The sequence below is a fragment of the Mauremys mutica genome, chromosome 6 (genome assembly GCF_020497125.1).
Source record: "Mauremys mutica isolate MM-2020 ecotype Southern chromosome 6, ASM2049712v1, whole genome shotgun sequence".
NCBI lineage: Eukaryota > Metazoa > Chordata > Testudines > Geoemydidae > Mauremys > Mauremys mutica.
In genome coordinates, this window is record NC_059077.1 from 92,009,684 (window position 1) to 92,033,483 (window position 23,800).

At 39.4% G+C, this 23,800-nt stretch overlaps 1 protein-coding gene across 1 annotated transcript in view; it reads right to left on the bottom strand.

The window, feature by feature from the left end:
• The window catches only part of TRPM3 (transient receptor potential cation channel subfamily M member 3), a 599,168-nt gene that overhangs the window by 127,869 nt on the left and 447,499 nt on the right, over positions 1 to 23,800 (bottom strand). The window contains exon 6 of the mRNA XM_045021627.1: positions 22,875 to 23,046. Coding sequence (XP_044877562.1) covers positions 22,875 to 23,046 — 172 coding nt within the window. The remainder of the gene's footprint in view (positions 1 to 22,874; positions 23,047 to 23,800) is intronic.

The window sequence follows — 23,800 nt, forward strand, 5'->3', positions numbered from 1 at the left end:
TCCCCAAATGCTTCTCTCCCCTAATCATTATTAGTTGGTTAAGTTCTCATAAGTATTGCTATAGAAGAGAGTCTACAGAAGGGATTTGAATGACAGAGGATGATTAAGAACCTTGCATAAAAAAAAGATGCAAGTATGATGGACCAAATTATGCCTAGTGTACATCCATTCACTTCAATGGCTTTAAGCCAGGACTGAATATATTTTTGACAGCCTTTCCATGATTGGAAAAATACAATTATTTTTATCATGCATACCATTAAACCACTTAAAAGTTAGTTTAAAAATTAAGAATAAAAACACATTTTAAATATAATCAGCTAAAATAAGAAATATTTTTTTGCTGAAGAATTGGTGGAACCCTGATACATTTAATATTACACATCTGACATCAGAAGACTGGCTGACATCTAAGTGTTCCTAATTCTTTATTGTTACTAGATGACAACAGGCATATTATTGAATTTTTTCTAATTCAAGAAAATTGTTTGTGTACTACAGCAACTGACTGCCAACAAAACAGCACCAATAAGGAGAGACACTGCACAGTATATTTCCCACTGAACAGCATCCCTACTTAATCACTGGACATCTTCACAGGTGCTATTAGAGAACCTCATTGTTAAAATTCTCTCACCAAATTAAAAGGAAGGTTGTTAATGCTACTATTTTTGGACTCAACTTCTAGTCTTCTGATTAGTATAGCAATGGCAAGCTTTCTGAAGGTTGAAAGGATCAGTGTTCTCTTCTGCTTATTTACATTATTTTCTTCTTATAGTACAGTATATGGCTGATGTTTTATATATTCCTTCCTCTACAATTACTTTCTCAAGAAATGAATTCCTTGATTCTTGAGCAAGGATCCACCTCAGATGCCTTTTCCTCATTCCTCCTTGCACCAACATTCCTTTTCTGCGGCATAGAACTCTCCAGCTGGAAAATGATCTTCCAGTCATGGAGAAAAGGTACAGTAGATATCTAAAGACCTCTCACTTACTAATGTTGAGTAGTACCTTAAAGGATGGATAATTCCAGAGAAATCAGAGTTACTACAACTATGTATTCTGCAAAGGAACACATTTATTTGTGGCTCAGGACAGTTGCATACAAATGGAAACATATAATTCTGAACAGAAGAGTATGCATGAGGAGAATATTTAGCTGATCTCTTTCACAGAATGGAGTCAATATGACGTCATTTTAAGGAGTGCATAATGTGAATGAGGAGACATTTCTTATAGTGGCTGTGTAACAATACTCAAACATATGCCAGTCTTTTGAATCAAATGTTTATTGTACTGTATCCAATTAGAATGTAGTAACACTGGATCCCACAAGAGGAAAACTTACTTTCTCAAATGTGAAAGAAAGCAAAGTTCATAATTTGGTTAGGAGGAAAACAAGAGAAATTTATCAGACAATAAAGCCTTCAAACAGATTTGTGCACCTTCCTTCACCCTGCTGGAAGAACTGATCAGTTCTGGAGAGATATTCTGGATATCGATTAATCTGATAATTTTAACCTTTTGAATGATGATGATTATTTATTACAGCTGAGCAAATAATTTTCAACAAATAGTTTATCTGAAGAACTTAATCTCTTTTTGGCTCATGAATTTGTTATTCAAAATGTTATTCACCAAATGTGTATTTCTTTAAATCTCTATTGACTGATATACAACAGTTTTCTGCAAGTGTCCAAGCTGAGTTTCACTGCAATTAGTCAGATGGCATTGTTTATTTTCCCCTGATTGTGAAACACTTCCAGCATGAATACAATTAAACAATTTTAGCTAAAAAAAGCCCATTCCTAATTAAAGTAGTAATGTAGGTGATATTTTATTGTTTCTTTTCCTTTGGCATTTAAAGAGATGAGACTCTCATACATTTTAGACTTTCCTGTTAACCTTAATTCTGTTCTATACCAAATATGCATGACAGAGATTAAAATCTAACTTTTACACTTGACCCTGAAGGTTCCTTTGTGCAACATCCTGCATCTAAGAAAAGATTTATACACAAGCCCATTTTCTGTGGGCTTTGTTATGGATATTCTGTAAATTCTTCTTTTGCTTTAGCAAACAGATGAATTACTTTTCTTGGTAGTTTTCTTCATTCTACATAAACTGCAAATAGTTTGGAAAGTGACACAGACTTCTTGAGTTCTGGAGAGCAATACATTTGGCACTTGCTGCAGGGAAAAATTAATGTAATCCTTTTGGGGAGAATCTCAGACTTGGATGCAACATTTTAAAACCAATTTATTCTAAAAAAACCCCGATTGACATTTCTTCAGATCCAATAGCATAGAGAGGATTAGTGAGGTGAATTAGATTTCTGAGCTCCTTTTCTCTGAAACCTGGCTCTATGGGTTTCTTATTATTATTAATAATTATTTGCATTAGAGTGCCACCCATAATGTGGTAGGGACTTTCCATATATATAGAAAGTCAGTTCCTGCCCAGAACATTTTACAACCTAAGAAATTCAGTAGAAAAGACTATCATCAGTGGAAAGCAGTGAATTCTCATTTCCCTCATGAAGCCTCCTACAGCACTTTAGTTACTTGTGATACTGTAGTCCATTTCACTTGTTCATTAACATAATAACTTAGCTGCCCATATGAAGGAGATTTTCCTTTCAAGTACAGGTAGACAAGACACAGGCTGATTTCATTAGATTTATATAATCCAAGAAAACCTTGGATTCATTTTAGCCTCTAAATATTTGGGAATTGGTAACAAATAGAGAGGCTATAGTGAAAGACTTCATAGTGTAGGAGGGAGTTTGTTTAGGAATAATAATCTTCTAAAGAGATCAATGTACCATTTCATAACCACCTTGTATACCAGAGATTGATAGCTAGCCTTTACACTGCTGTCATTCTTCCCATATGAATAATGCATTTCAAGGTCAAGATTCCAAGACCCAGGCAAGTTGGGAAATATTAGAACATGATCTTGACAAGTTGTGTTAACTAATAGAATGTTTTAAATATGACTTTGCAGGGACACATTGTATTCAGCATTGTGTTAGCTGGTTGTGGGTTTGTTGAAACATTGAACTATTTAACACAATCCTCAAACTACAAAAAAGCTCTTTGTGAGTAGGCACCCCATTACTTGATCCTCCAATACTGGCACAGAACTTTTAGAGGAAGCGCTACAGATCATGATGTAAAGAGATCCTTTCACTTCCAAAGATCAGTATTTTTTTTTGGCGTTCGTAAATTATTTTGGCTGCAGTAACCAGGTATTTCTCCTTCAATTATCTCCTATGTCATGAATATCCTACCCTCCCTTGGTTTCAAATAGAGTTGATAAATGCATTTTGAATGTTCAGCAAAATATTTTTTTAAAATTCATTTTGGTGCTTTGCAGCCACCCCATAGAACTGGTTGAAACTTTTTTGATGATTCAAAATTTCAAAAAAATATTTTTTTCACCATTTTCCAACAAGCTCTTATTTCAACAAATTATTCTCTTCTTGTGTGCCTCTGAATTCTTAAAGAGTTACTTTTTCATCTAGCTATATCTGCATAGCCTAAATAGTCAATATTTTGAACAATCATTGAGTTCATCACAATGGGGATTATTGGCAGGTCTAATTATGCTTCCAATTCAGTCAAAAAAATTATAGAATGTTAGGAATCATTAGGAAAGGGATTGATAAAGAGGTAGAAAGTATAATAATGCAATTATATACAGGCAAATCAATTCTACACCCACACCTTGAATACTGCATGCGGTTCTGGTTGACCCATCTTAAAAATTGATACATTATTATCTGAAAAAATACAGAGAAGGGCAACAAAAATAATTAGGGGAAATGAACAGCTTCCATATGAAAAGAGATTAAAAAAACTTCGACTGTTAAGCTTGGAAAAGAGATGACTAAGGGGAGATATAATAAATGTCTATAAAATCATGAATGGTGTGGAGAAAAAGTCTTATTTACCCTGTCACATAACAGAAGAACCAGGGGTCACCCAATGAAATTAATAGGCAGCAGGTTTAGAACAAATATAATGAAGTACAACATATAGTCACACAACATATAGTCAAACTGCAGAACTCGTTGCCAGGAGATATTGTGAAAGCCAAAACTATAACTGGATTCAAAAAAGAATTAGATAAGTTCCTGGAGAGCTCTATCAATGGCTATTAGCCAAGATGATCAGGGATGCAACCTAGGGTTGCCAGCTTTCTGATTGCAGAAAACTGAATACCCCTGCCCTGCCCTGAGGCTCCACCTCTGCCCCACCCCTTCTCCGAGGCCCTGCCCCCCGCTCACTCCACCCCCCCTCCCTCTGTTGCTTGCTCTCTCTCTCACTCACTCCTTTTCACTGGGCTGCGGCAGGGGGGTTGGGGTGCGGGAGGGGGTAAGGGCTCTGGCTGAGGGTGTGGATCCCGGAAGCAGCTAGCATGTTCCTCTGGCTCCTTGGTGCAGATGCTGCCAGGGGGACGCTGCCTGTGGCGCAGGCACTGCTCCAAGAGCTAGCTCTGCAGCTACCATTGGCCATAAACTGTGGCCTATGGAAGCTGCGGGGCAGAACCTGCAGACGGGGGCAGTGCGTGGAGACCCCTGGCCACCCCTGTGCCACGGAGCCAGCTGCTGCAGCCAACTGGACTTTTAGTGGCCTGGTCAGCACTGAAAACTGGATGCCTGGCAACTCTAATGCAACCCCATGCTCTGGGTGTCCCTAAACTTCTGAGTGCTAGAACCTGGGACTGGATGACAGGAGGTGGATCACTCAATAATTCCCCTGTTCTTTTTGCTCCCTGTGAAGCATCTGACATTGGCCACTGTCAGATGACAGGATACTGGGCCAGATGGACCATTGGTCTGATCTGAATTGGCCATTCTTATATTGACCCAACAGAAGGCAGGAGAAAGGAGGTGGTATTTAATGTTTAGTGAAAAAAGGGGTAAATAGTGAGGTGGCAAAATTTGCAGATGATACAAAACTATTCAAGATAGTTAAGTCCCAGGCAGACTGCAAAGAGCTACAAAAGGATCTCTCAAAACTGGGTGACTGGGCAACAAAATGGCAGATGAAATTCAATGTTAATAAATACAAAGTAATGCATATTGGAAAACATAATCCCAACTACACATATACAATGAGGGGGCCTAAATTAGCTGTTACCACTCAATGTGCAGCAGCAGTCAAAAAAGTGAACAGAATATTGGGAATCAATAAGAAAGGGTGTCATGAATAGTTAGTAAAGGGTTAAAGCATAGTACCTGGTGGGCATCTGACCTGAGGACCAATCAGGGAAGAGAATTTGAAACTCCTAGGAGGGAACTTTTCCCTCTGTTTGGGGGGGTCTTGAACTCCAAACGGCCAAAGACCAAGAGACCAGACGAGTTAATCAAGTCCCTACAAGTTCCACCTTTCTGAACTAATTTCTTCTAGTCAAGATAGTGAGTATTAGAAAGATACTTTGTGTCCTTATCTAATAATCCTACGTTTGCAATTCTGTGTGTTTGTTATTGATTATTCTTAATTCTGCTTGTACTGGTTGTACTGAGAAAGAGAGAGGATTCTCTCCAGAACTTAGCAAGGTTATACCCTATGAGTGCCCAGCTTGGATTCATAGAGATTCTGTATTTTCTTTTGTTCTCTTAATAAATTCTTTTCTTTTCTTTGGACTTGGTTAATTCCTTCCCTTGGGGAAATTCAGGGGAAGGGGAGGGGGAAGTGGGCTGCTTCCCTGTGTGTAGAGATTCAAGGCGTTTGAATCCAGGCATCTCTGTCTCCGGAGCAGGCGGGAGAGAGGGAAGAGGGGGGAGGTTCCTCCTCTGTGAATTGATCTGTGTTCCCAAGGGGGGGAAACAGGGGTGTCCCGGCCCACGGAATTGACCGGGTGGTGGCAGCCGAAGGGGAGACCTACCCTAGGATTTTGGGGTGGGGGGAAGACATGCGGGTCCTCACTTTGAAACCGCCCAGTTTCAAGTGAGGGTAGACTCTGACAAAGGGATAGATAATAAGACAGAAAATATCATATTGCCTCTATATAAATCCATAGTATGACCACATCTTGAATACTGCATGCAGATGTGGTTGTACCATCTCAAAAAAGATATATTGGAATTGGAAAAGGTTCAGAAAAGGGCTACAAAAATGATTGGAGGTACAGAATGGCTTCCATATGAGAAGAGATTAATAAAAGTGGGATTTTTCCACTTGGAAAAGAGACAACTAAGGGGGGATTATAATAGAGGTCTATAAAATCATGACTGGTGTGGCGAAAGTAAATAAGGAAGTGTTATTTACTCCTTCTCATAACACAAGAACTAGGGGTCACCAAATGAAATTACTAGGCAGCAGGTTTAAAACAAACAAAAGGAAGTATTTTTTCACACAATGCAGTCAACCTGTGGAACTCCTTGCCAGAGGATGTTGTGAAGGCCAAGACTATAACAGGATTAAAAAAAATCTAGATACATTCATGGATGATAGGTCCATCAATGGCTATTAGCCAGGTTGGGCAGGGATGGTGTCCCTCACCTCTGTTTGTCAGAAGCTGGGTAACAAGGAGTGGATCACTTGATGATTACCTGTTCTGTTCATTCCCTCTGGGGCACCTGGCATTGGCCACTGTTGGAAGACAGGATACTGGGCTAGATGGACCTTTGGTCTGACCCAGTATGGCTGTTCTCCTGTTCTTAAAGTCCCAAAATAATTTTCCTTAATATTATTGAAAAATCCTGGTAAGTTCTTCCTTTAATAAAGGAACATTTCACTATTAGATGGAGCAACCTTAAATATTATCTGTAAAAGTAGCACAGGAAGGTAGGAAATTCTGGAACAAATGAGTTCATTAAACAGAGAACCTCACTGTATAAAACTTTACGTAATAGGAGAATATTTCAGTTAAACCAATCTTTGATTTTAAGAAAACTCACTCTACACATGTACTTTAAAGGATATTAAGGGGTACCTTTTCAGGTGAGCCTCTCTACCCAGTCTCTCCTTGTGTATGCCCAAAATGGTGCGCACACACATTTTTTTTCTGCACTGTCCAGGTACAAACAGTTGTATGCACACTAACACTTAAATTAACCCTTTAAGAGTCTAACACTTGGGACCATGTAAGTAAGTAGTAGCCTTTCTACCTGGAAAATCCATTGGCCCTAATGATTTTTGCAAGTAGAAATGCCACCACTAATATGCTCCCAGGTGTTAGACTTTTTAAAGAGCATACGCAAGTGGAGTTGAGGCCTGTACATCTGGTACTAAATATCCAAGCCACTTGCTTTAGGAATTTTTGAATAGCCTTTCTTTGCTTTCATTATGCAACATTAAAGGTACCTACAGGTACCACAACCACCGGTTCCTCCCCAGCACTATACACAAGTCTATCTAGACATCTCAAGAGATCCGCAACCATCACACCAGGCAGGCAAGTCACCATGAGGTTCTCCCAGTCATCGCATACCCAAATATCTATGTTTCTAGTGATCGAATCACCCATCACTAATACCTGTCTCTTCTTAATAACTGGAGTTCCCTCCCCCAGCGAGGTATCATCATCTGGAATGAGGGTCCCAACTATGAGATTGTTTCCCTCTGCTCCAGTTGGATGTTCTCCTTTCCTGAAACTTTCATCCTCCTCGACAGCACAGAGGCTGTCAGACCAGGGGTGGGAGCATTCTACTGTGCCCCAAAAGTCTCATCTATGTACCTCGTTGTCTCCCGTAGCTTCTCCAGATCAGCCACCCTGGTCTCCAAAGCCCATACACAGCCTCTGAGGACCAGGAGCTCCTTGCACCGAATGCAGACATATGCCACTTGCCCATAAGGCAGGTAATCATACATGCTGCATTGGGTGCAATAAACTGAGTAGCCCCCACTCTGTTGCAGGACTTCTGCCTGCATTCTCTTTTTATTTCTGCAGCTCATTCCTTTGTTGGTTTTGTTTTTATCAGGGGGTGTTTTTTGGCTTAACATTAAAGAAGTTTAAGGAATGTAAAGTGTATATAGCCCCCCTCACTCTCACCCTGTAAACTCCCTCGCAAAACTCCCGTTAGCTAGGTCGCTGATTTCACTTAATTGTCTCTCTCTTAATCTATGCAGAAGTTGCACGTACTGTCCCAGAACTTTGATACCCATAGCTCAGGGAGCACCTACTCTCCTGTGCCATCAGAGAGTCACTTCAGATCAAGCTCAGTACTGCTGCTTCCTGCCTTCTTAACATACCCAAATTCTCAGGTATGCAGCAAGTACCTATATTGCTCTGTAGAGCAAGCTAATTGCAATGTTGTCTGCAGTTGACCACAGGTTTGCATAGTCCCAAGGCAACATGCAGAGTGGGAGAACAAGCAGAACTGAGTTTGCTTTTAACATATTATACTATTTTTTCTTCATAAAACAGAGTACTACCCTCTGAAAGTGGTGGTTCTACATAACTACATGAGTCATCAATAAACCACTGTTATAAATGTTTACTGAGGCTCAGAAGGGGAAACGTCACAAATACAGCAATATAACATAGTAAACAATTTGATGCTAGATTAGGTGACATTTAGGAGGAGAAATTTATTTTAATCTCCCCATCCATAAATAGACAAATGAGTTCATGCAGTTACTACAACTGCATTACAAATGTATCTTTGGATATTCACCTCTGATTTGGAGGGCTCTGGAGAATCAGTATTAGGTTTTTAGGTTGGTTATTTTAGGTAAATTTTTTGTAAGTTTGTAATATATTTAAAATTACCCAGATTATAAGGCAGGGACGTATTTTCTTTAAAAGTGAAATAAATAAATATAATATAATAAAAATGTGCATGGCAGTTGCAATTTGTGCATGCAAATGCCAGAATGACTTCTCTTTTAAACACATATCTGGATCTTTATCTTTGCTGTGATTTTGTGTATGTCAGAGCAACAAGTCTATTTCTGCATTCATATAGCCATGATGTTTGTCAGTTATAAAGCTTTTATCCAAACACAGGAGGTTAGAATTCAGGATCTTTTACTCCAGTGGCCCCTTCCCATTTGCACTAAAGGAGAATCCCCCTTAGCTGTCATTAGGAAAGATCAATCAAGGTTAATTAAAAAGTTCACCCATTTTTCAAAGCTTTTGTCAATTATGGACAGGCTTTTGATCAAACCTGGTCTGAGCTCAGACATATCTGGGTCACACTAGGATTTGGGGATTTTTCTAGCCTGAAACTCTAGGTAGAACTTCGGGGCTATGGGACCCATGGTAACTAAAACTGAAATAATAATGTTCTAGATAATCCCTGTGAATTGTAACAGCAGATATTTGTACAGCTCTAGTTAGCAGATATAGTAATGTTTTCCTTGTGTAGGCTAACCACTAGGTCTGAATTACTTTATTAGTGGGGATTGGATGCAACCACTACAAAAGCACTGGAGCTAATGTAACCCCCACCCCTCCTGGGTGTGGTGTTCTGTTCCATCTAGTGGCACTGAGATCACGGGGTGGGGGAGAGAGAGAGGTTCGATCTCACCTGCTGACAACTGTTACACTAGTATAATATTCAGTGGCATGCTTCAATAGCAAACGCTGACACAAACAAACTGCATAAATGTGTTTTGTGACTTCCAAAACCACTTCCTTTTGTTCTGGGCATTTGTGCTCTTTAATTTTGTGCAGTTCTCATATACCACAGTGAGAGGTACTTTAACAGAAACAATAAACAGGTAAATACGTTGTGTGCCTTGGGGCAGCATTTATATCATATGAAACAAAAGTCCACACCTAACATAAAATCAAAAAGCCTGAGACAGGAATTTTCACTTTCTGAACTCCTTTGCCCTGCAGCAACACGTTATGAACTCCGTTCCCTCTTTAGAGAGAATATGCCAAAAAGATATTCTCACAGCACCCTTCAATAGAGCAACAGATTTAAAGGGGTCTAAAAGACAGAAACCAGTCCACAGAAAAAGCAAATGCATCCACACTCATCCTGCTGGGCCTAAGTGCTGTTTGATCCACTTACCACAAGATATTCCTGTACCACCTTGAAGAGGCTGCAGCGGTAAAGGAGAAAACCCTGAAATGGCTCAGGACCTTCCTTAAATCTAAAAGGTTATTATAGGGAACCATTTTTCCATCTTTGGAGCCCTCCAGAAACCCTCAAATCTCAATCCTCTGCCTGATACTGTACTATACAGTGTGCATATGAAGCTATTTTAGACCACATGGGTTGTCGTGCCAGTAGTATACAGATAACACACACCTTTATGTCAACATTAAACAACATTTCCCAAGCTTTCCCAATGCTCAGTTCAGATTATTACCTAGATGCAGAGCAATTGCCTAGAGCTGAACCCAGGAAAGTCAGCGGTAATGCTGGTAGGAAGAAGGAACCAAGTTGTTGAACATGTCCCTCCATAACATCTTCTATACTGAGGGCATTTGCCTTCAGATTGTGAAGTTGGTCTGTAACCTTAAGTTCCTTTAGGACACTTCACCGCTACTGGAAGTCCAAATACCTATGGCAACAAAGGAAGTCCACTTTCATCTATGACTAGTAGGGAGATTGTATCCCCTCCTATGAGACACAGATCTGCCACAATGATCACCCATCCACGACTTCCAGGCTTGAATACTACAGCTCATTGTGTCTAGGAATGAAGTCTCACATCCTGAAAAACACATAAAACATAGCAGTCAATCTGCTTAGCAACAAAGATCACTGAGAGTGCTCCAGCCCAGTGCTCTGCTTTCTGCACAGGCTGTCCAATGAATATGGAGCCCAGTTTCAAGGTCTCCCTCAATAGTAAAGCCCTCCATGGGATAGGCTCTAGTATCCTGAGAGATTGCCTCTCCTTCTGCTACCATCACCTTCCATCAGAACAATTAAATTATTGACCAACAGGGGAAGATTTGTGAGCTCAGGAGACAGAACTTTGACAGAAGCTTGACAAAGACTATACCTTTCATTAAGATAAGAATGTTCACTCCCACTCCAGAGCAAAATTCAAACTCATTTCTTCAAGTTAGTTTTCCCTCAACAGTTCTTACACAGTGACTAATAAAGTTACTTACTCATCCTATCTACTGGAAAGGTCTGATAGAGAGCGATTATGATGATTATTCCTTTTGGGAGGGGCTCAGATACTACAGTGACGGGTGCACATAAGAGCCTATATAGGCAAAAATAATTTAAAAAGAACCAGAATTCTGAGCCCCTTGTATCCTTTTCTGAACAATTTTAATAATTTGCTAATTTAATAAATCAAATCAATCTTCCAGTTGGTTGGTCCCTCATTACCTGCTATGTCCTTTGAGTTTGAGCAAACCTTAAATTTCAAAGTAAGAGTTGAAATCACTTAGTTCTTCCTAGTTTCATATCCAAATCATGCACAACTACACATTTTGTACACTATTCTGGCAAAACTATAAATCAGGCGGTCTCTGCTCAAAGTTGAACCCACGTTCTGATGAAGGCTTCTCTGGGTAGTCATGGTAGACAATGCCTGCCCTGTTTTGACTGACATACACTATGATCTTTACCTGGCATTGTACACAGACTGAACACACCTTTCCCAAATCCATTTTCTCTACCCCCTTTCATATGTCAGCAGCTCCCACTGCCGGAGCCATGGTGAACCATGGTGAATTTTCTGATGACCATGGCCCAAGCTTCCAGGTTGTAATGAAACCTGAAACCAGGCAATTTCAGATGGTTCTTAGTTTTGTTAGGAACATTTCAGACAGCTCCAATTTACAGCGGGTCCCTTTGTTAAAAATAAATCTGTGCGTACCTCTAACTAACTACACACATATGGAAATGCATCAAGTGCTGCACAGAATGTGAAAAGAAAATCGAACATAAATGAACATTCCAATGCATTTGATGATGGTGCAATGGTCAAAAAAAGATGCCAGTGATGACAGTTGAACGTCCCTTTGCCTTCCCAGCCCCCTTCATATATTCTCAGGCATAGGATGACAAAGGGAAGTCCACGGGTCACATGAATAGATACTGTAGACATGTTACATTGTCGGAATTCCCTTCTCCACACAACCAGAACCACCCCAACCTTGCTGTTTAGTTCCTTCACTCTGCCTGTTGAGAAATAAACTACCCTACTACATACAGAATGAATTATTAAACAAGAAAGACTGATGCCCTTGCTTAACACTCTAACACAGTCCTGGTTACTTAGCTCATTGATTGTATGAAGTAAAAGGTACAGAGCAAAACTTTGGAGCTGAACGCCTTCAAACTGTGAATTGGAGCTGAATGTTGTGTCTGACCCCTATCTTATAAGGTGACAAAATAAAAGCTTGGATTGAAACAACCGTAGTCTCAGGAAAAGTTCAGATTTGGATTGTATTTGTTGCCATCTCTAGTCTGAAGAGATTCTTATGCCTGTATTGCAGAAACAACAATATCTGAAACCAGCCAAGTTTTAAAAGGAGCCAGCATGGTGCAGTGTGTATACCACAAGACTGGAACTCAAGAGATCTGGGTTCCATTCATTCTCACAATGACTTGTCATGTGAACTTGGACAAGTCATTTAATCTCTGTTTCATTTTCACCCTCTGTAAAAATGGGGGCAATGATGCCTAGCACCCTCTTCAGCGTACTTTGATATCCTGGGTGAGCACTGAGACCAAAAGGTAAATTGGGACAATGTGCTGTGATTTAAGATGTGAGCACCAGTGGAATGGGTGCACTCCCTCACAAAGCATTCATTCAGTTTCTGCAGGGATATTTTGTCTACTGTTTGGCATCATAATTTATTCTGAAAAGGGCACTGAATTGTTTTTTTTAAAAAAGAAAAGGAGGCTTCTTACCGCTACTATGCCACAAATGTAAATAAAGAGAAGAAAGCACCTGAGAGGGAGTAAACACAGATCAACCCTCCCAATTCCTCCCCCCCCCCGCCCGCATCATGAAACTTGCAAACCTTGATGTATAATTGGTTGGCTTTCTGGCGCTATTTCTTAGGACTTTGCAATATTCACAGCAAGAAGCAAAACAAGGAAAAATAAGAAAAGTTTAAGGATTATTATTTATAAACAATTAAAACAATTTTTTAGAAAGCTCTTTGGTTGCAGTGTTCTGATGTAACTACAGGCTGATGTTGCAGTGTTCTGTCATTTGCCACAGTAGCCTCCTTATTACGGACTTAGTTAGTAATTACAAGTTCATGGCCAGACTCTGCTAACTTCACTCACAGCAGTTTCTTATTGCATGGGAAGTTCCAGGAAGCCAGTGGGACTATTCTTAGGATAAGGCACTACCAAATGTGAGTAAGGGTATCACAAGCTTACCCTATGCAGAGTAAGACATGGGCAAGACATACTTCCCAGGAAAAAAAAATCGAAGTGCTGCAGGATATGGAATTGGTGATTCAGTAGATGGTGCTTTTTCTGTGTGTATTTCTGCACTGCAGTTGGAAATGTACCTCCCAGCCCAGGCAGACAGATGCGCTAGCTCTGCTCAAGCTAGTAAGCTAAAAACAGCAGTGCAGACACTGTGGCTAGCTACCGGAGTTTGGACTCAGAGGTCTGGGCAGACTTATACTCAAGTGGCTAGCCTATGTCACCACCTGTGCCACAATGTCCACACAGCTATTTTTGGCACTCTAACTCAAGCAGACCTAGCACGTCTGTCTGACCAAGCTGGGAGGCATGCTCCTAGCTGCAGTGTAGACATGCCCTAGGAGTCAGTGTTTAACAAATAGTTCAAATGGGTGCTTGGGGATGCTGGCTTGGAGTTTTGGTTTACTAATGAGAAGTAAAGCTGAGATCCTGATCACTTGTGATCATTAACGAGTCCATAAGAATAGAGGTGTTGACACTGAGATCCTGATTAAATTCTAATATGGATAATTACATTTTTATTGTTTAAAATCCCATGGTGGCTTAAATTGGTTAAGATATTCTTCATCCTCTTCCTCTGTCCCTAAAGTGTTGTGTAATGTTATTTGTAGCCATGATATAATATAATAGCTACTACCTTAGGGTAGGTCTATTCTTACCCGCCGGGTCGACGCGTAGAGTTCGACTTCTCGGAGTTCGAATTCCGAACATTCTCCCGTCGACTCCGGAACTCCACCACCGCGAACGGCGGTGGCGGAGTCGACGGGGGAGCCGCGGACTTCGATCCCGCGGTGTCTGGATGGGTGAGTAGCTCGAACTAAGGTAGTTCGACTTCAGCTACGCTACCCCCCCCTTAGTGTAGACCAGGCCTTACAAAATGGCTGCTGCATTTTGGTGGGGGTGAATTTATTTCACTCTCTATATAGGGCAAACTCCCGCCCCTGCATAAAAGGGAGGGTACAAAAAACTTCCCCCTCCACAGTGCAACACTTGGATAGGAACCTGGCCTACCTTTTACACTGAATACCAAGCTGGGAAAGCATTGAATGTATTCACTAGTGGCTGGGGCCCAACTTTCTTTAGAAGATCTGGTCTGCTGGCTCAGGAGTGTGACCCAGCCTCCTTTGCACATATACTGAAATTGGCGCAACAATTACGTGCACTGCAGAGCATGTTCCCCTAAGTCCCTTGTGTTGGCCTGCCTGCCCGGGGAAAATGGCTAAAGGACCTACCATACCCAATTAGACTTCTTCCATTCTACTGCTCTATTCTGGTTTTGAAGAGAGAAGCATTTTGTCCAATTCCACAAAGCACATTTAGGTTTGTGAAAGTTGCTACATAAATGAATTAACTAAAACATTCTGATTGAAAACCCACACAGAATATAGCATGCTTTGATTTTATTTCCACTAGCTTAATGCAAATGTTTCAAATACATCTTCCAGGGTATTAACTGGCTTCTTTGGTTCCTTATTTTTATTGTATTTCAGAGACTTCTGGAGAAATAAAAAAAAATTAAAACTGAGCTCAGCTTTTGGGGTTTTTTAAAAATCTATTTTTCCAGCAGATATAAAATGCTCCATCAGCTTTTCCTGAAGAGAAACATAATAGCTACTCTTACTGAGAGCAAAGAACTTTAATAAAAGAAAGCTGCATGTCTGGCTTTGTTTGTTTTTCTTATCTATAATGACCAGATTAGGGCCCAGGCTTTATATCGATATATCCTTTTCTTCTTTTTCTTCTTCTTCATCTCTTGTGAAGGTGAAGCCCCCTAGCTCAAAGTTACACTTTATACTGAACAGGCAAATGAAGTAAATGTAAGCAAAGATTTTTTTCCAAAGCTAATGGAGAGTCTTTAGGGCCACAAATCAGGTTTGCAAATGTCTCATGAGCCCCCTTTTCTGCACTTATCGCGACCATGAGGGTCAATTATCCCTCTTATAAAGCATACTGAATAGAAAACTAAATAAAAAATGTTCCCTGGGAATTAAGTCCAAACATTTGGTGATAGAACAGAGCACAAAATTGGCAGAGTTGGTGCTTTCATACAGCACTGGAGTATTTGTTATATTTACTTGCCTTTTCCAATTATAAAAACCCAATTACTTGGTATTGAAAATGCTCATTTCCCTTTTGTTGAGCACAACCTGTGGAATAGGATAGCAAACTGCATCTCAAAATGCCTGAATGATTGATGTTTAATAAACACTAACCACGGTTGTAGCTGCCATGTATGCTCTGCTCATGTGGAGATTTCTTGTGTCTCCAAATAAGACACTACACTCACAGGAAACAAAAGACAGGCTGAAGTGACTATTCAGTTCTCATAGGTACTGATTCATAATGAAGACAGGCTCCATAAATCTATATGCCCTTTCTGCTTTAGGGTTCCTTTTAGATTTTAAGAACAACATTAACTGTAAAAGGAAATATAGCTGGCAAGAATGGTATAGTATATGGGCTTGCCACCATACTTGCCATATTGAGTTTATGATATATAAATTTATATATGAGCATGTTCAAAGCAAGGACAATAATTGTCTGCTTGCTGGAATACTTGCGTATGTGAGGCTATTCTATAATTAAACATACATTTTCTGTGTTATGTTTCCAGGTTCTGAAACCCAGGTGAGGGTATCAGTTAATAAGAATACTAACTAGAGCTGGTGACAAAGCATTTATACACATCCATTCAAATAAAAACTGAGAATTTGCTTCTACTGTGGTCACAACACCTTTTATTCACTTCCCATAAATATCTGTAGGACAGATTTTCTGGCATTCTGCCCCATATTTACACTATCTGAGGATTAGGCCCTTGTATGAGTGAATTTTTCCCCTTCATTCCCACAAGAACATTCAAGGACAGGAAAAATACTGTATACATGTTTGAGGTGATGGGTTTGAGAGCCAACCAATCTAGGGAGCAATAGCAATACCTCACGACTTAAGTAACCAATAAGATCACAACAATAGTGATTATGAATAATAAATATGCAAAGAAATAGGCACCAAGATATCAGGTGGAAAATAGAGCTAGGAATATCTGACATGAGACTTTGTAAACATTGGATAACATTTATTTAAAATATGGAGTACTACTGAAGTGTTCTTTTAATTACCCAGAGAACTTTCTGTAACATGTGTACACTACAGAGCGTCAACCAATTAGGATGATTTTTTCCCCAACAAAGCTTAAACAGCCTATGGACAACACCTACCAGTTGCATTGTGTTACACTTGTAGTTATCTCAAACCAATAGAAAACTTATTATTTGTCAAGATAGCAAACATGAATAATTTAGTGCCTGAAATTTTTAAATGCACTGTGGATGATAACTCTTTTTTTTAGGTCTACCACCACTACTTAGTAATTTTCAGGCATGACTGATAAATGCAGCTAGATTTCCAAAGCCATAGTGAAACTTGAAGTAGTAATGCACCATCAGTTATATCTGACACGTCAGTATTTAATAGAAATGCTTCATTAATGTCCGGGAATGTTATAATTGGATGATTTGCAATAGGCTGTTTTAAGTAATTAGATGCTTCACTGCACTCCAATGTCCGTTCAGTGGGTACATCATTTGAGTCAGATGATGGATTGAGCTCTCCTCCATGTTGTCCCTTAATATTTTCCCAGAACAGGAACAAAGGCCTGGCTGTGCTCTTATTTCTGCAGGATCATGTAATTTTTACCAATCTCTAATCTGATGCTTGTTAACAAAATCATATTTGGCGAAAAGGAAAATTAACCCATCTGTTTCAACTGATTTGTTTTGTAAACTGGCACCTTTGAAACCTACTTCTCTCTATCCTTCAGACATGATCCATGTTCTCTCAGGCAACACAAAATATTCTGTATAGCACCATTAAAATGTCAAACAACATTCCGCAGCCAACTACATGTAAACAAGCCAACTATATACAGCAGATAACAACATATCACAGAGGTACAGTAGCTTCTACACAAAGATGAGGAGAGGTAAAATGCCCAGGTGTTGGGGAGAATAACTAAGCATGGGAAAAGCAGAATGGGCTCAGTTAGTGAGATTTGATTTCTTAAGCAAAGAAGTTGGATCATATACCAGGGAAGAGGTGGATCTTGATGTATAAGAAGAAGTTAATGTCTGGCACTTCTATGTCTTCTATCCAAATACCTCAAAGTATTTTGTAAACATTACCATATTAAGCCTCAAAACGCTCATCTGGATTAGTATTATTTAAATTTTACATATAGGGAAATTAAAGAATGGAAGGGTTAGGTGACTTGCTAATGGCCACACATGAAGTCTGTGACAGAACCAGGAACGGAACCTATGTCATGACACAACGAGACAATTTCTGAAGGTGAAAGTCTGTTTACTAGAAGGCTATATCGTCTACAGGAAAAAGTGAAAGAAGAGTGGGTCTGGTATTTGAAGAGGGATGGCCTGGAGAGAGAGACGAACTGAGGGAGAGACAAGGAAAGAACGTCCACAAAGGATATTGAAGACTAGAGGGAAGATTTGTAATGGATTCTGAAATGATTAAGAAGTTATTAAGATTTTGGAAGATGGGGCTGATGTGATCCTCCATATGAACAAAATGAAGTGTTGAAAATTTAGATTTAGATGGATTTTAAAAATGGAATTACAGTAGCCAAGAGGAGATGGAGGCATGCATGAGAATTTCAGAAGAGTAGTAATCAAGATAGCTTCCATGCTGTAGTAATATATATTTCAGGTACCAGTGCCTGTGCAATTCCAACCTGTTGAATAGTGGAGTTAGCCATGTTTCTCAGCATATTTTAAGCACCTAAATCTTTATTTTGGCACCTGAGTCACTGGCTTGAGTTCCAAAGGAGTGCAACTCAAGCATTTCTATGTAGCTTGCCATAACGTAATTGCAGCGGTACCATATTATCTCTTGGCAACAACCCCCACGCCATAGATTATCCAAATGTTCAGAATCAAAACTTGCAGTATTTTGATCTAGTCAGATAACATCTGTGATGTATATACTGTAATGAGAGATATTTCAGCATTAAGTGCATTTTTAGAAGCACTGAACCAGAAATCAGTAAAGTAGTAGTGGTGAGGGATAACAACACTGAATTAGAAATTGTCTGACTTGCCTGTGTTAGTTCTGGCTGTTAAGGAACCTAAATGCCAGCTCTATTGTAGAAATAGTCTACCCATAGCATCACAGCTTGATTGTAGAAATAGTCTACTCATAGCATCACAGCTTGAAGAGAACTGAACTCTAGTTATAGGTCCATGAAGCCTTTTACCCTTTGAGTAGGGAAACTTTGCTCTCTAAACATTTCTCATGGAAGCTATTAATATAATTTTACAATCCATTTATAAAATGTTCTTAAAATATAATGGAAAAATACTGTTTTTCTTCTGCATTCAAATTGGGTATAAATTATCTCTTCTATTTTGTGACAAATTGTCTTTGTAATGCTGCATGAATAGGTTATAAGTTTAGCAGGCAGCTCAGAGACACCTGCTCATAACCTGAGGAGAGAATTCTGCACAGAAGCAGCCATGCTGTGGTCAAACTCTGTCTTAACCCTTTTCCTCTGACTAAGGAGTGGCGTGATCACCAACCTATATACAATCAAGGATGTGGTCAAGGAAACCATGAACATACACCATATCTTCCCAACTCTGCACAGAGATGGAAATGGGGTGGGTCTTCTCCAACTGACTGGCAACTGAGGAGATGCAATACCTCAGCATGTCCCAAGAAAGAGAGAGTTCCTGGCTGGCAGCTTCAAAAATGGATCTGTGTCTGTGAGAAGATGGGGCCCATCAGGAATGAAAATAACTTATTCCCAGTAACTGGTGGATGAATGGACAAGGGGAATGAAGATAGCTCCCCTCCCTACCCTCTGTCCAACCGATCCCTCCAACTTCCCCCCTAAACAAGAAAGGCACAGTTTTAGCCTCTTTGTCTCTCTCCTGGAAGAGCTCCACACCTCTCAGGTATGGAGTGGTGATCAACAACCTCCACTTTCATAGACTTCAGTGACAATTGTCCTCAGGGTAGGTCTGCTCAGTGCAGAACCAGGTAACTTGGCTATGTTTAAAGTACTTTTTCCACTCATGGGGTGGGGGTGGGGGAACAGGCAAGATTTGCTCTAAGCACATTTTCAGGCCCATATATTGATCTCTGACTCCATGCACAATTCACTTTGATATAGCCAGTATATGACCCTGAGTGCTGGGCCACAAGTTACAGACACAACAGACACCAACTTTGGATAACTTTCCCCATGTCTGAAAACATTATTCTAATTTCTGAACCATTAATGGAGCCAAATACTGAAATTCAGAATTGAGGCAATGAGGGAGGTATGAAGTGGGGTTAGGGGAAGTGGCGGTGGTGGACAAGGTTTTCTAAATCTCAGGAACAGTACTAATTACTGATTTCCAAAGAAAATATTCCTTGAGGATATTTCCCTAATTGTGCTTCATACATTTATGCAGAGCCTAAACTAAGCACGGTGCTTTACATTCAGTACAGGCATATTAGCCACTGATGAGCGATCAAGAATAATGTCACTTTAATGAGAGAACTAGTTTATATTTTCAGAATTATCTGGCACACTTGGAGGCCTCCTCTTACATTTTAATAATAAGACTCATCTCTACTCCCCTTTGACTTGCCTAATATTTTTGTGTATGATCTAGTTTTCAGCTACTTTAGGAGGTCATGCGAACTAAAAGCCTTTGTTTAGATATGGTCTACATTACTGAGCGCCTCTAAACTACCGTTCAATACATTGAAAAAGACCTAGAATCAAGGCAAAGATGATTAAAAAACTTTCAAAATGTAGATCTTGTATGAGATGGGAAAGGTCGAGAGTTTTTATAACACGTTTTGAATAAAACGACAATCCTGCTATCTGTGGCTGAGATGGGTTGCCAACTGTTCATTAGATCCTGAATCTGTGCTGTTGCCTAGCCCTTTGCTCTTTTGATTTGTGATCAGGTCAAAAACGTGCCTTTTCCTGACTTTTCTGTCTCTGAGGACTGGAGCCTGACACTGTCAAGGGGCATTTTCCACTTCAGGCTGCTGATTATTTAAAACTGTAAATATGGGCATACATGCACAATTGTGCACACTCTGGTTCGGATTTAAGTCCCTTCAGAGCAGTGCCACTATGCATCCTGGGGCAAGCGGTAAAAGTGTCCACTATGCTGCTTTTTCTGCTAGAAGTATAAGGGAAAGGCATCAGAGAGCAGCCATCTGTTTGACCCAATTGTGCAGGTGTTCTTTATCTTATCTCATCCATATGGTAACCTTAATAATTAAGCTTGGCAAACCTCAGAATTCCTTTTGAAACAAACTCAAGTACACTATGTTTTGTTTTGTTTTGCTGAAGTTTATTTGCAAGTCCTACATCTCCTCTTGTAAAGGCACCCACTTTCCAGACTTCATTGCACCATGACCCATGAACTCCCACTCAGCAGCCTTCCCATCCACCAGTTCTTCCAAATTTCCTGTCGCCTTACCAGCACTACCTCTGGCTTTTGGATCCCTCTACCACTGAAGATATGTTGCAAGGCCAAACTGTTTTTATTTGAGTCTCTGATGCTTCCACTTTGAAACCTTGCATAATCTGGCTGGCAGCAGAGATTGCTCCGAACTGCATTATGAGTCAGAGCTGAAAGTTCAAGTAGATGTTCCAGGGCCAAGTCATCTTTATATTTTATCTTTAAAGGTATGTGTATAAGATGACAGAGGTATATGAAGGTGTGTATATGAAGTAGTAGAGGTAGAATGGAAGATCAACTGAGGGGCAAGAGTCAGAGAGAGATGAGTTGGGGCCACAATGGAAGATCAGCCAATGTGTGGACAAGAACGGAAGAGGAGGGGGAAGGGTTATATAGTTTTGGATGGAGTGGCTCCAGCAGGGGGAGTCAAGGAGAGAGGTCCTCCATAGTTTAGGAGATTCTGGTAACAGTCAGGTAAGTATCTAACTTGAACTGCTGAAGCTTTTAAAGTTAATTCATTAATATTAATAATGCCTTTCAGTAATCTTTTGCCTAAAATGAGCTAAGGTAAATATCTAAGTGAAAAGGGATCAACAATTCCAATAAAGTTATTTTTACATGAAGTTTCCCTAACATGTGATTGTTGTACTATATAGATTGAATCTCCTCAAAAGTCCTCAAAAGTAATTATTTATGCCACAGCTTGATATAGTCAGATTACATTATTTGTACCATTGTTGAACATGATGCTTTGCTGTTGGTTAACTTATGTTTAGATCATATTGTGCCTATTTGCTGAGGATACATACATACTGCCACCTGAGAAGAAAAGAGAAGCCCACTGATGGGTGAAAATAGTAAGCCTGGAAACAGCAATAATCTAGAAAATACTTCCCATTTCGGCTTTTTTTGGCATGAAAACAGTTGGATCTTGCAGTGAAGTTGGAAGCTCTGAGGCATACTTCACTCTTCAGAAGTTGCTATATTGAACTGCTAAATAACATTTGTTATCTAGTTTGTAATGTCCGTATAAATATACAAGAATTTCAACTTTAACATGAAAGGTCCTTCTTGATATACAGGCCTTCACCCCAAAGTGGCTTGTTTGAATTCAGCCCCGTTTGATAATATATGAAAGTCACTACTGTTTAGAACTGGGCGAGAAATGGTTATTCTGTCCCATGAATATTTATGAGAGTTCAAAATCTTCTCATCTTGAATTGAGATGAAATGTCAAAATTGCAAAAATATTAATGAAATGAAAAAGATTTTAATTTTTTGAGGGGTCAATCAAAACACTTATTTTAAAACAGATAGAAACTGAATCCCCTTTTTCAGTCTAATTAGTTTAAATTTCATAATTTTTTATTTAGAAAATTCCAAAATAAAACATTTTGACAATTTTGAATTTTTTCTTGGCTTTTTTTGAATTGAGAAATTTGTTGAACCCAATTCTGTTTTTCAAACAGTTCCAGTTTTGACAAATGGGCCATTTTTTGATGAAAATACAATGCCTCAAAAATTTTCCAACACACTCTATTACCATGTAATGGCTGCTTGGTTAAATGAATTTTGTGGACTCATTCCAGTTTCAGGTATCCATATCATAAAAGCTACCACCACAGTTGGCTCTAAAATGCACCTTTGTTGAAAGTTCTCAGCAAAGAGCTGTGGATTCAATTGCTATTCAACTGGTTTTCTTCCTTGCTTGCTAAATGGAACAGCTGCCTACATTTTCTGAGTTTAGATTTTCTAAAGGATATAAAATATACATACCATGACAGAAAAATTTTGGACTCAATCTAACTTTGCTGTGGAATGAACCCTAATAGCTTTGGCCACTATAGTCAAACTACCAGAAACTAATTCAACCTATGTTATTTGAGCTCTACTTGTACATTTGAACACCTAAAATGTTATTTTTGTTTACTTTACATACAGTAACTCATGTTTACCATGTTACTAAAAACTCCCATGCCCTTTGTAGATGAACAATTGTCTACTTAGATTCTCAGTGTCCTTCCTATAATTGTCATTTATACAATAATAGAGAAATATGTTACTCACTTGTGTTTATCTTCTGAAGTGAGATGTGCTTTTCCAGCTGTCTACGAAGTTTCACTTCTGCTCCATATTTGCCAGTAGTCCCATTGTCAGCCAGAATAAAATGGGAGTGCATACTATTGAGTACTGTCAGTTTACTCATAGGATTGGACATTGTCTGGTACGGTCGGACCACCTGCATTATAGAGACAGAAAATGCTCAATACGACAAGACAGCAAACACCCTCTGATTAAAGTAAATCATGAGGTACAAAATATTTATGCAGAGTTGTAAAGAGGTCACCATTAAAAAGTAATTGTTTGCCAATAGTTACTACTTTATAGTATTTGAGATATTGCAGTTTCCATGGCATAGGAAATAACTGTGGCACTTGCAATGGTGTGGTATTTTTTGGTAAATAATGACTTACTAAGGCTGCACTGTTAAAAAGAACTCTAGGATATTCTCTTTTAATGGGACTGAATAGAGTTACCTTTCAGTCACCTTAAAGAATTTTAGAGCAATCACTACATTTTGTATTTTACTTGCACAACTGTATACCCCTTACTTACCTTATTTTCATCACTCTGTGCTTCAATAGCCATTGCCATCTGTGAGTTTATCTTTCCTCCCATCCATCCAACAGAAAGGAGTTTTCATTCTCTGGTATTTCTGTGCCTCACTCTTTCTTCATAGCATTCACCAACAGAATGAAAACTGTTCTCTGTAAAAGTCTAGTCTACCTTCTATTATTTGCCCTATCTTTGCTCAAACTTTTCATTCCACTTTGTTTTCCCCTTAAATCAAGGTGAAATTCACACTTATGTAGAGGGCCAGGGCAAGAACTTTACACCACTTAAATGATAAATCCCACTTAAGACCTCAGAATAGGGGAAAGGCCTTGTGCAGGTACTCTGTACATTGGTGAATTTCACCCTCAGAAGAATAC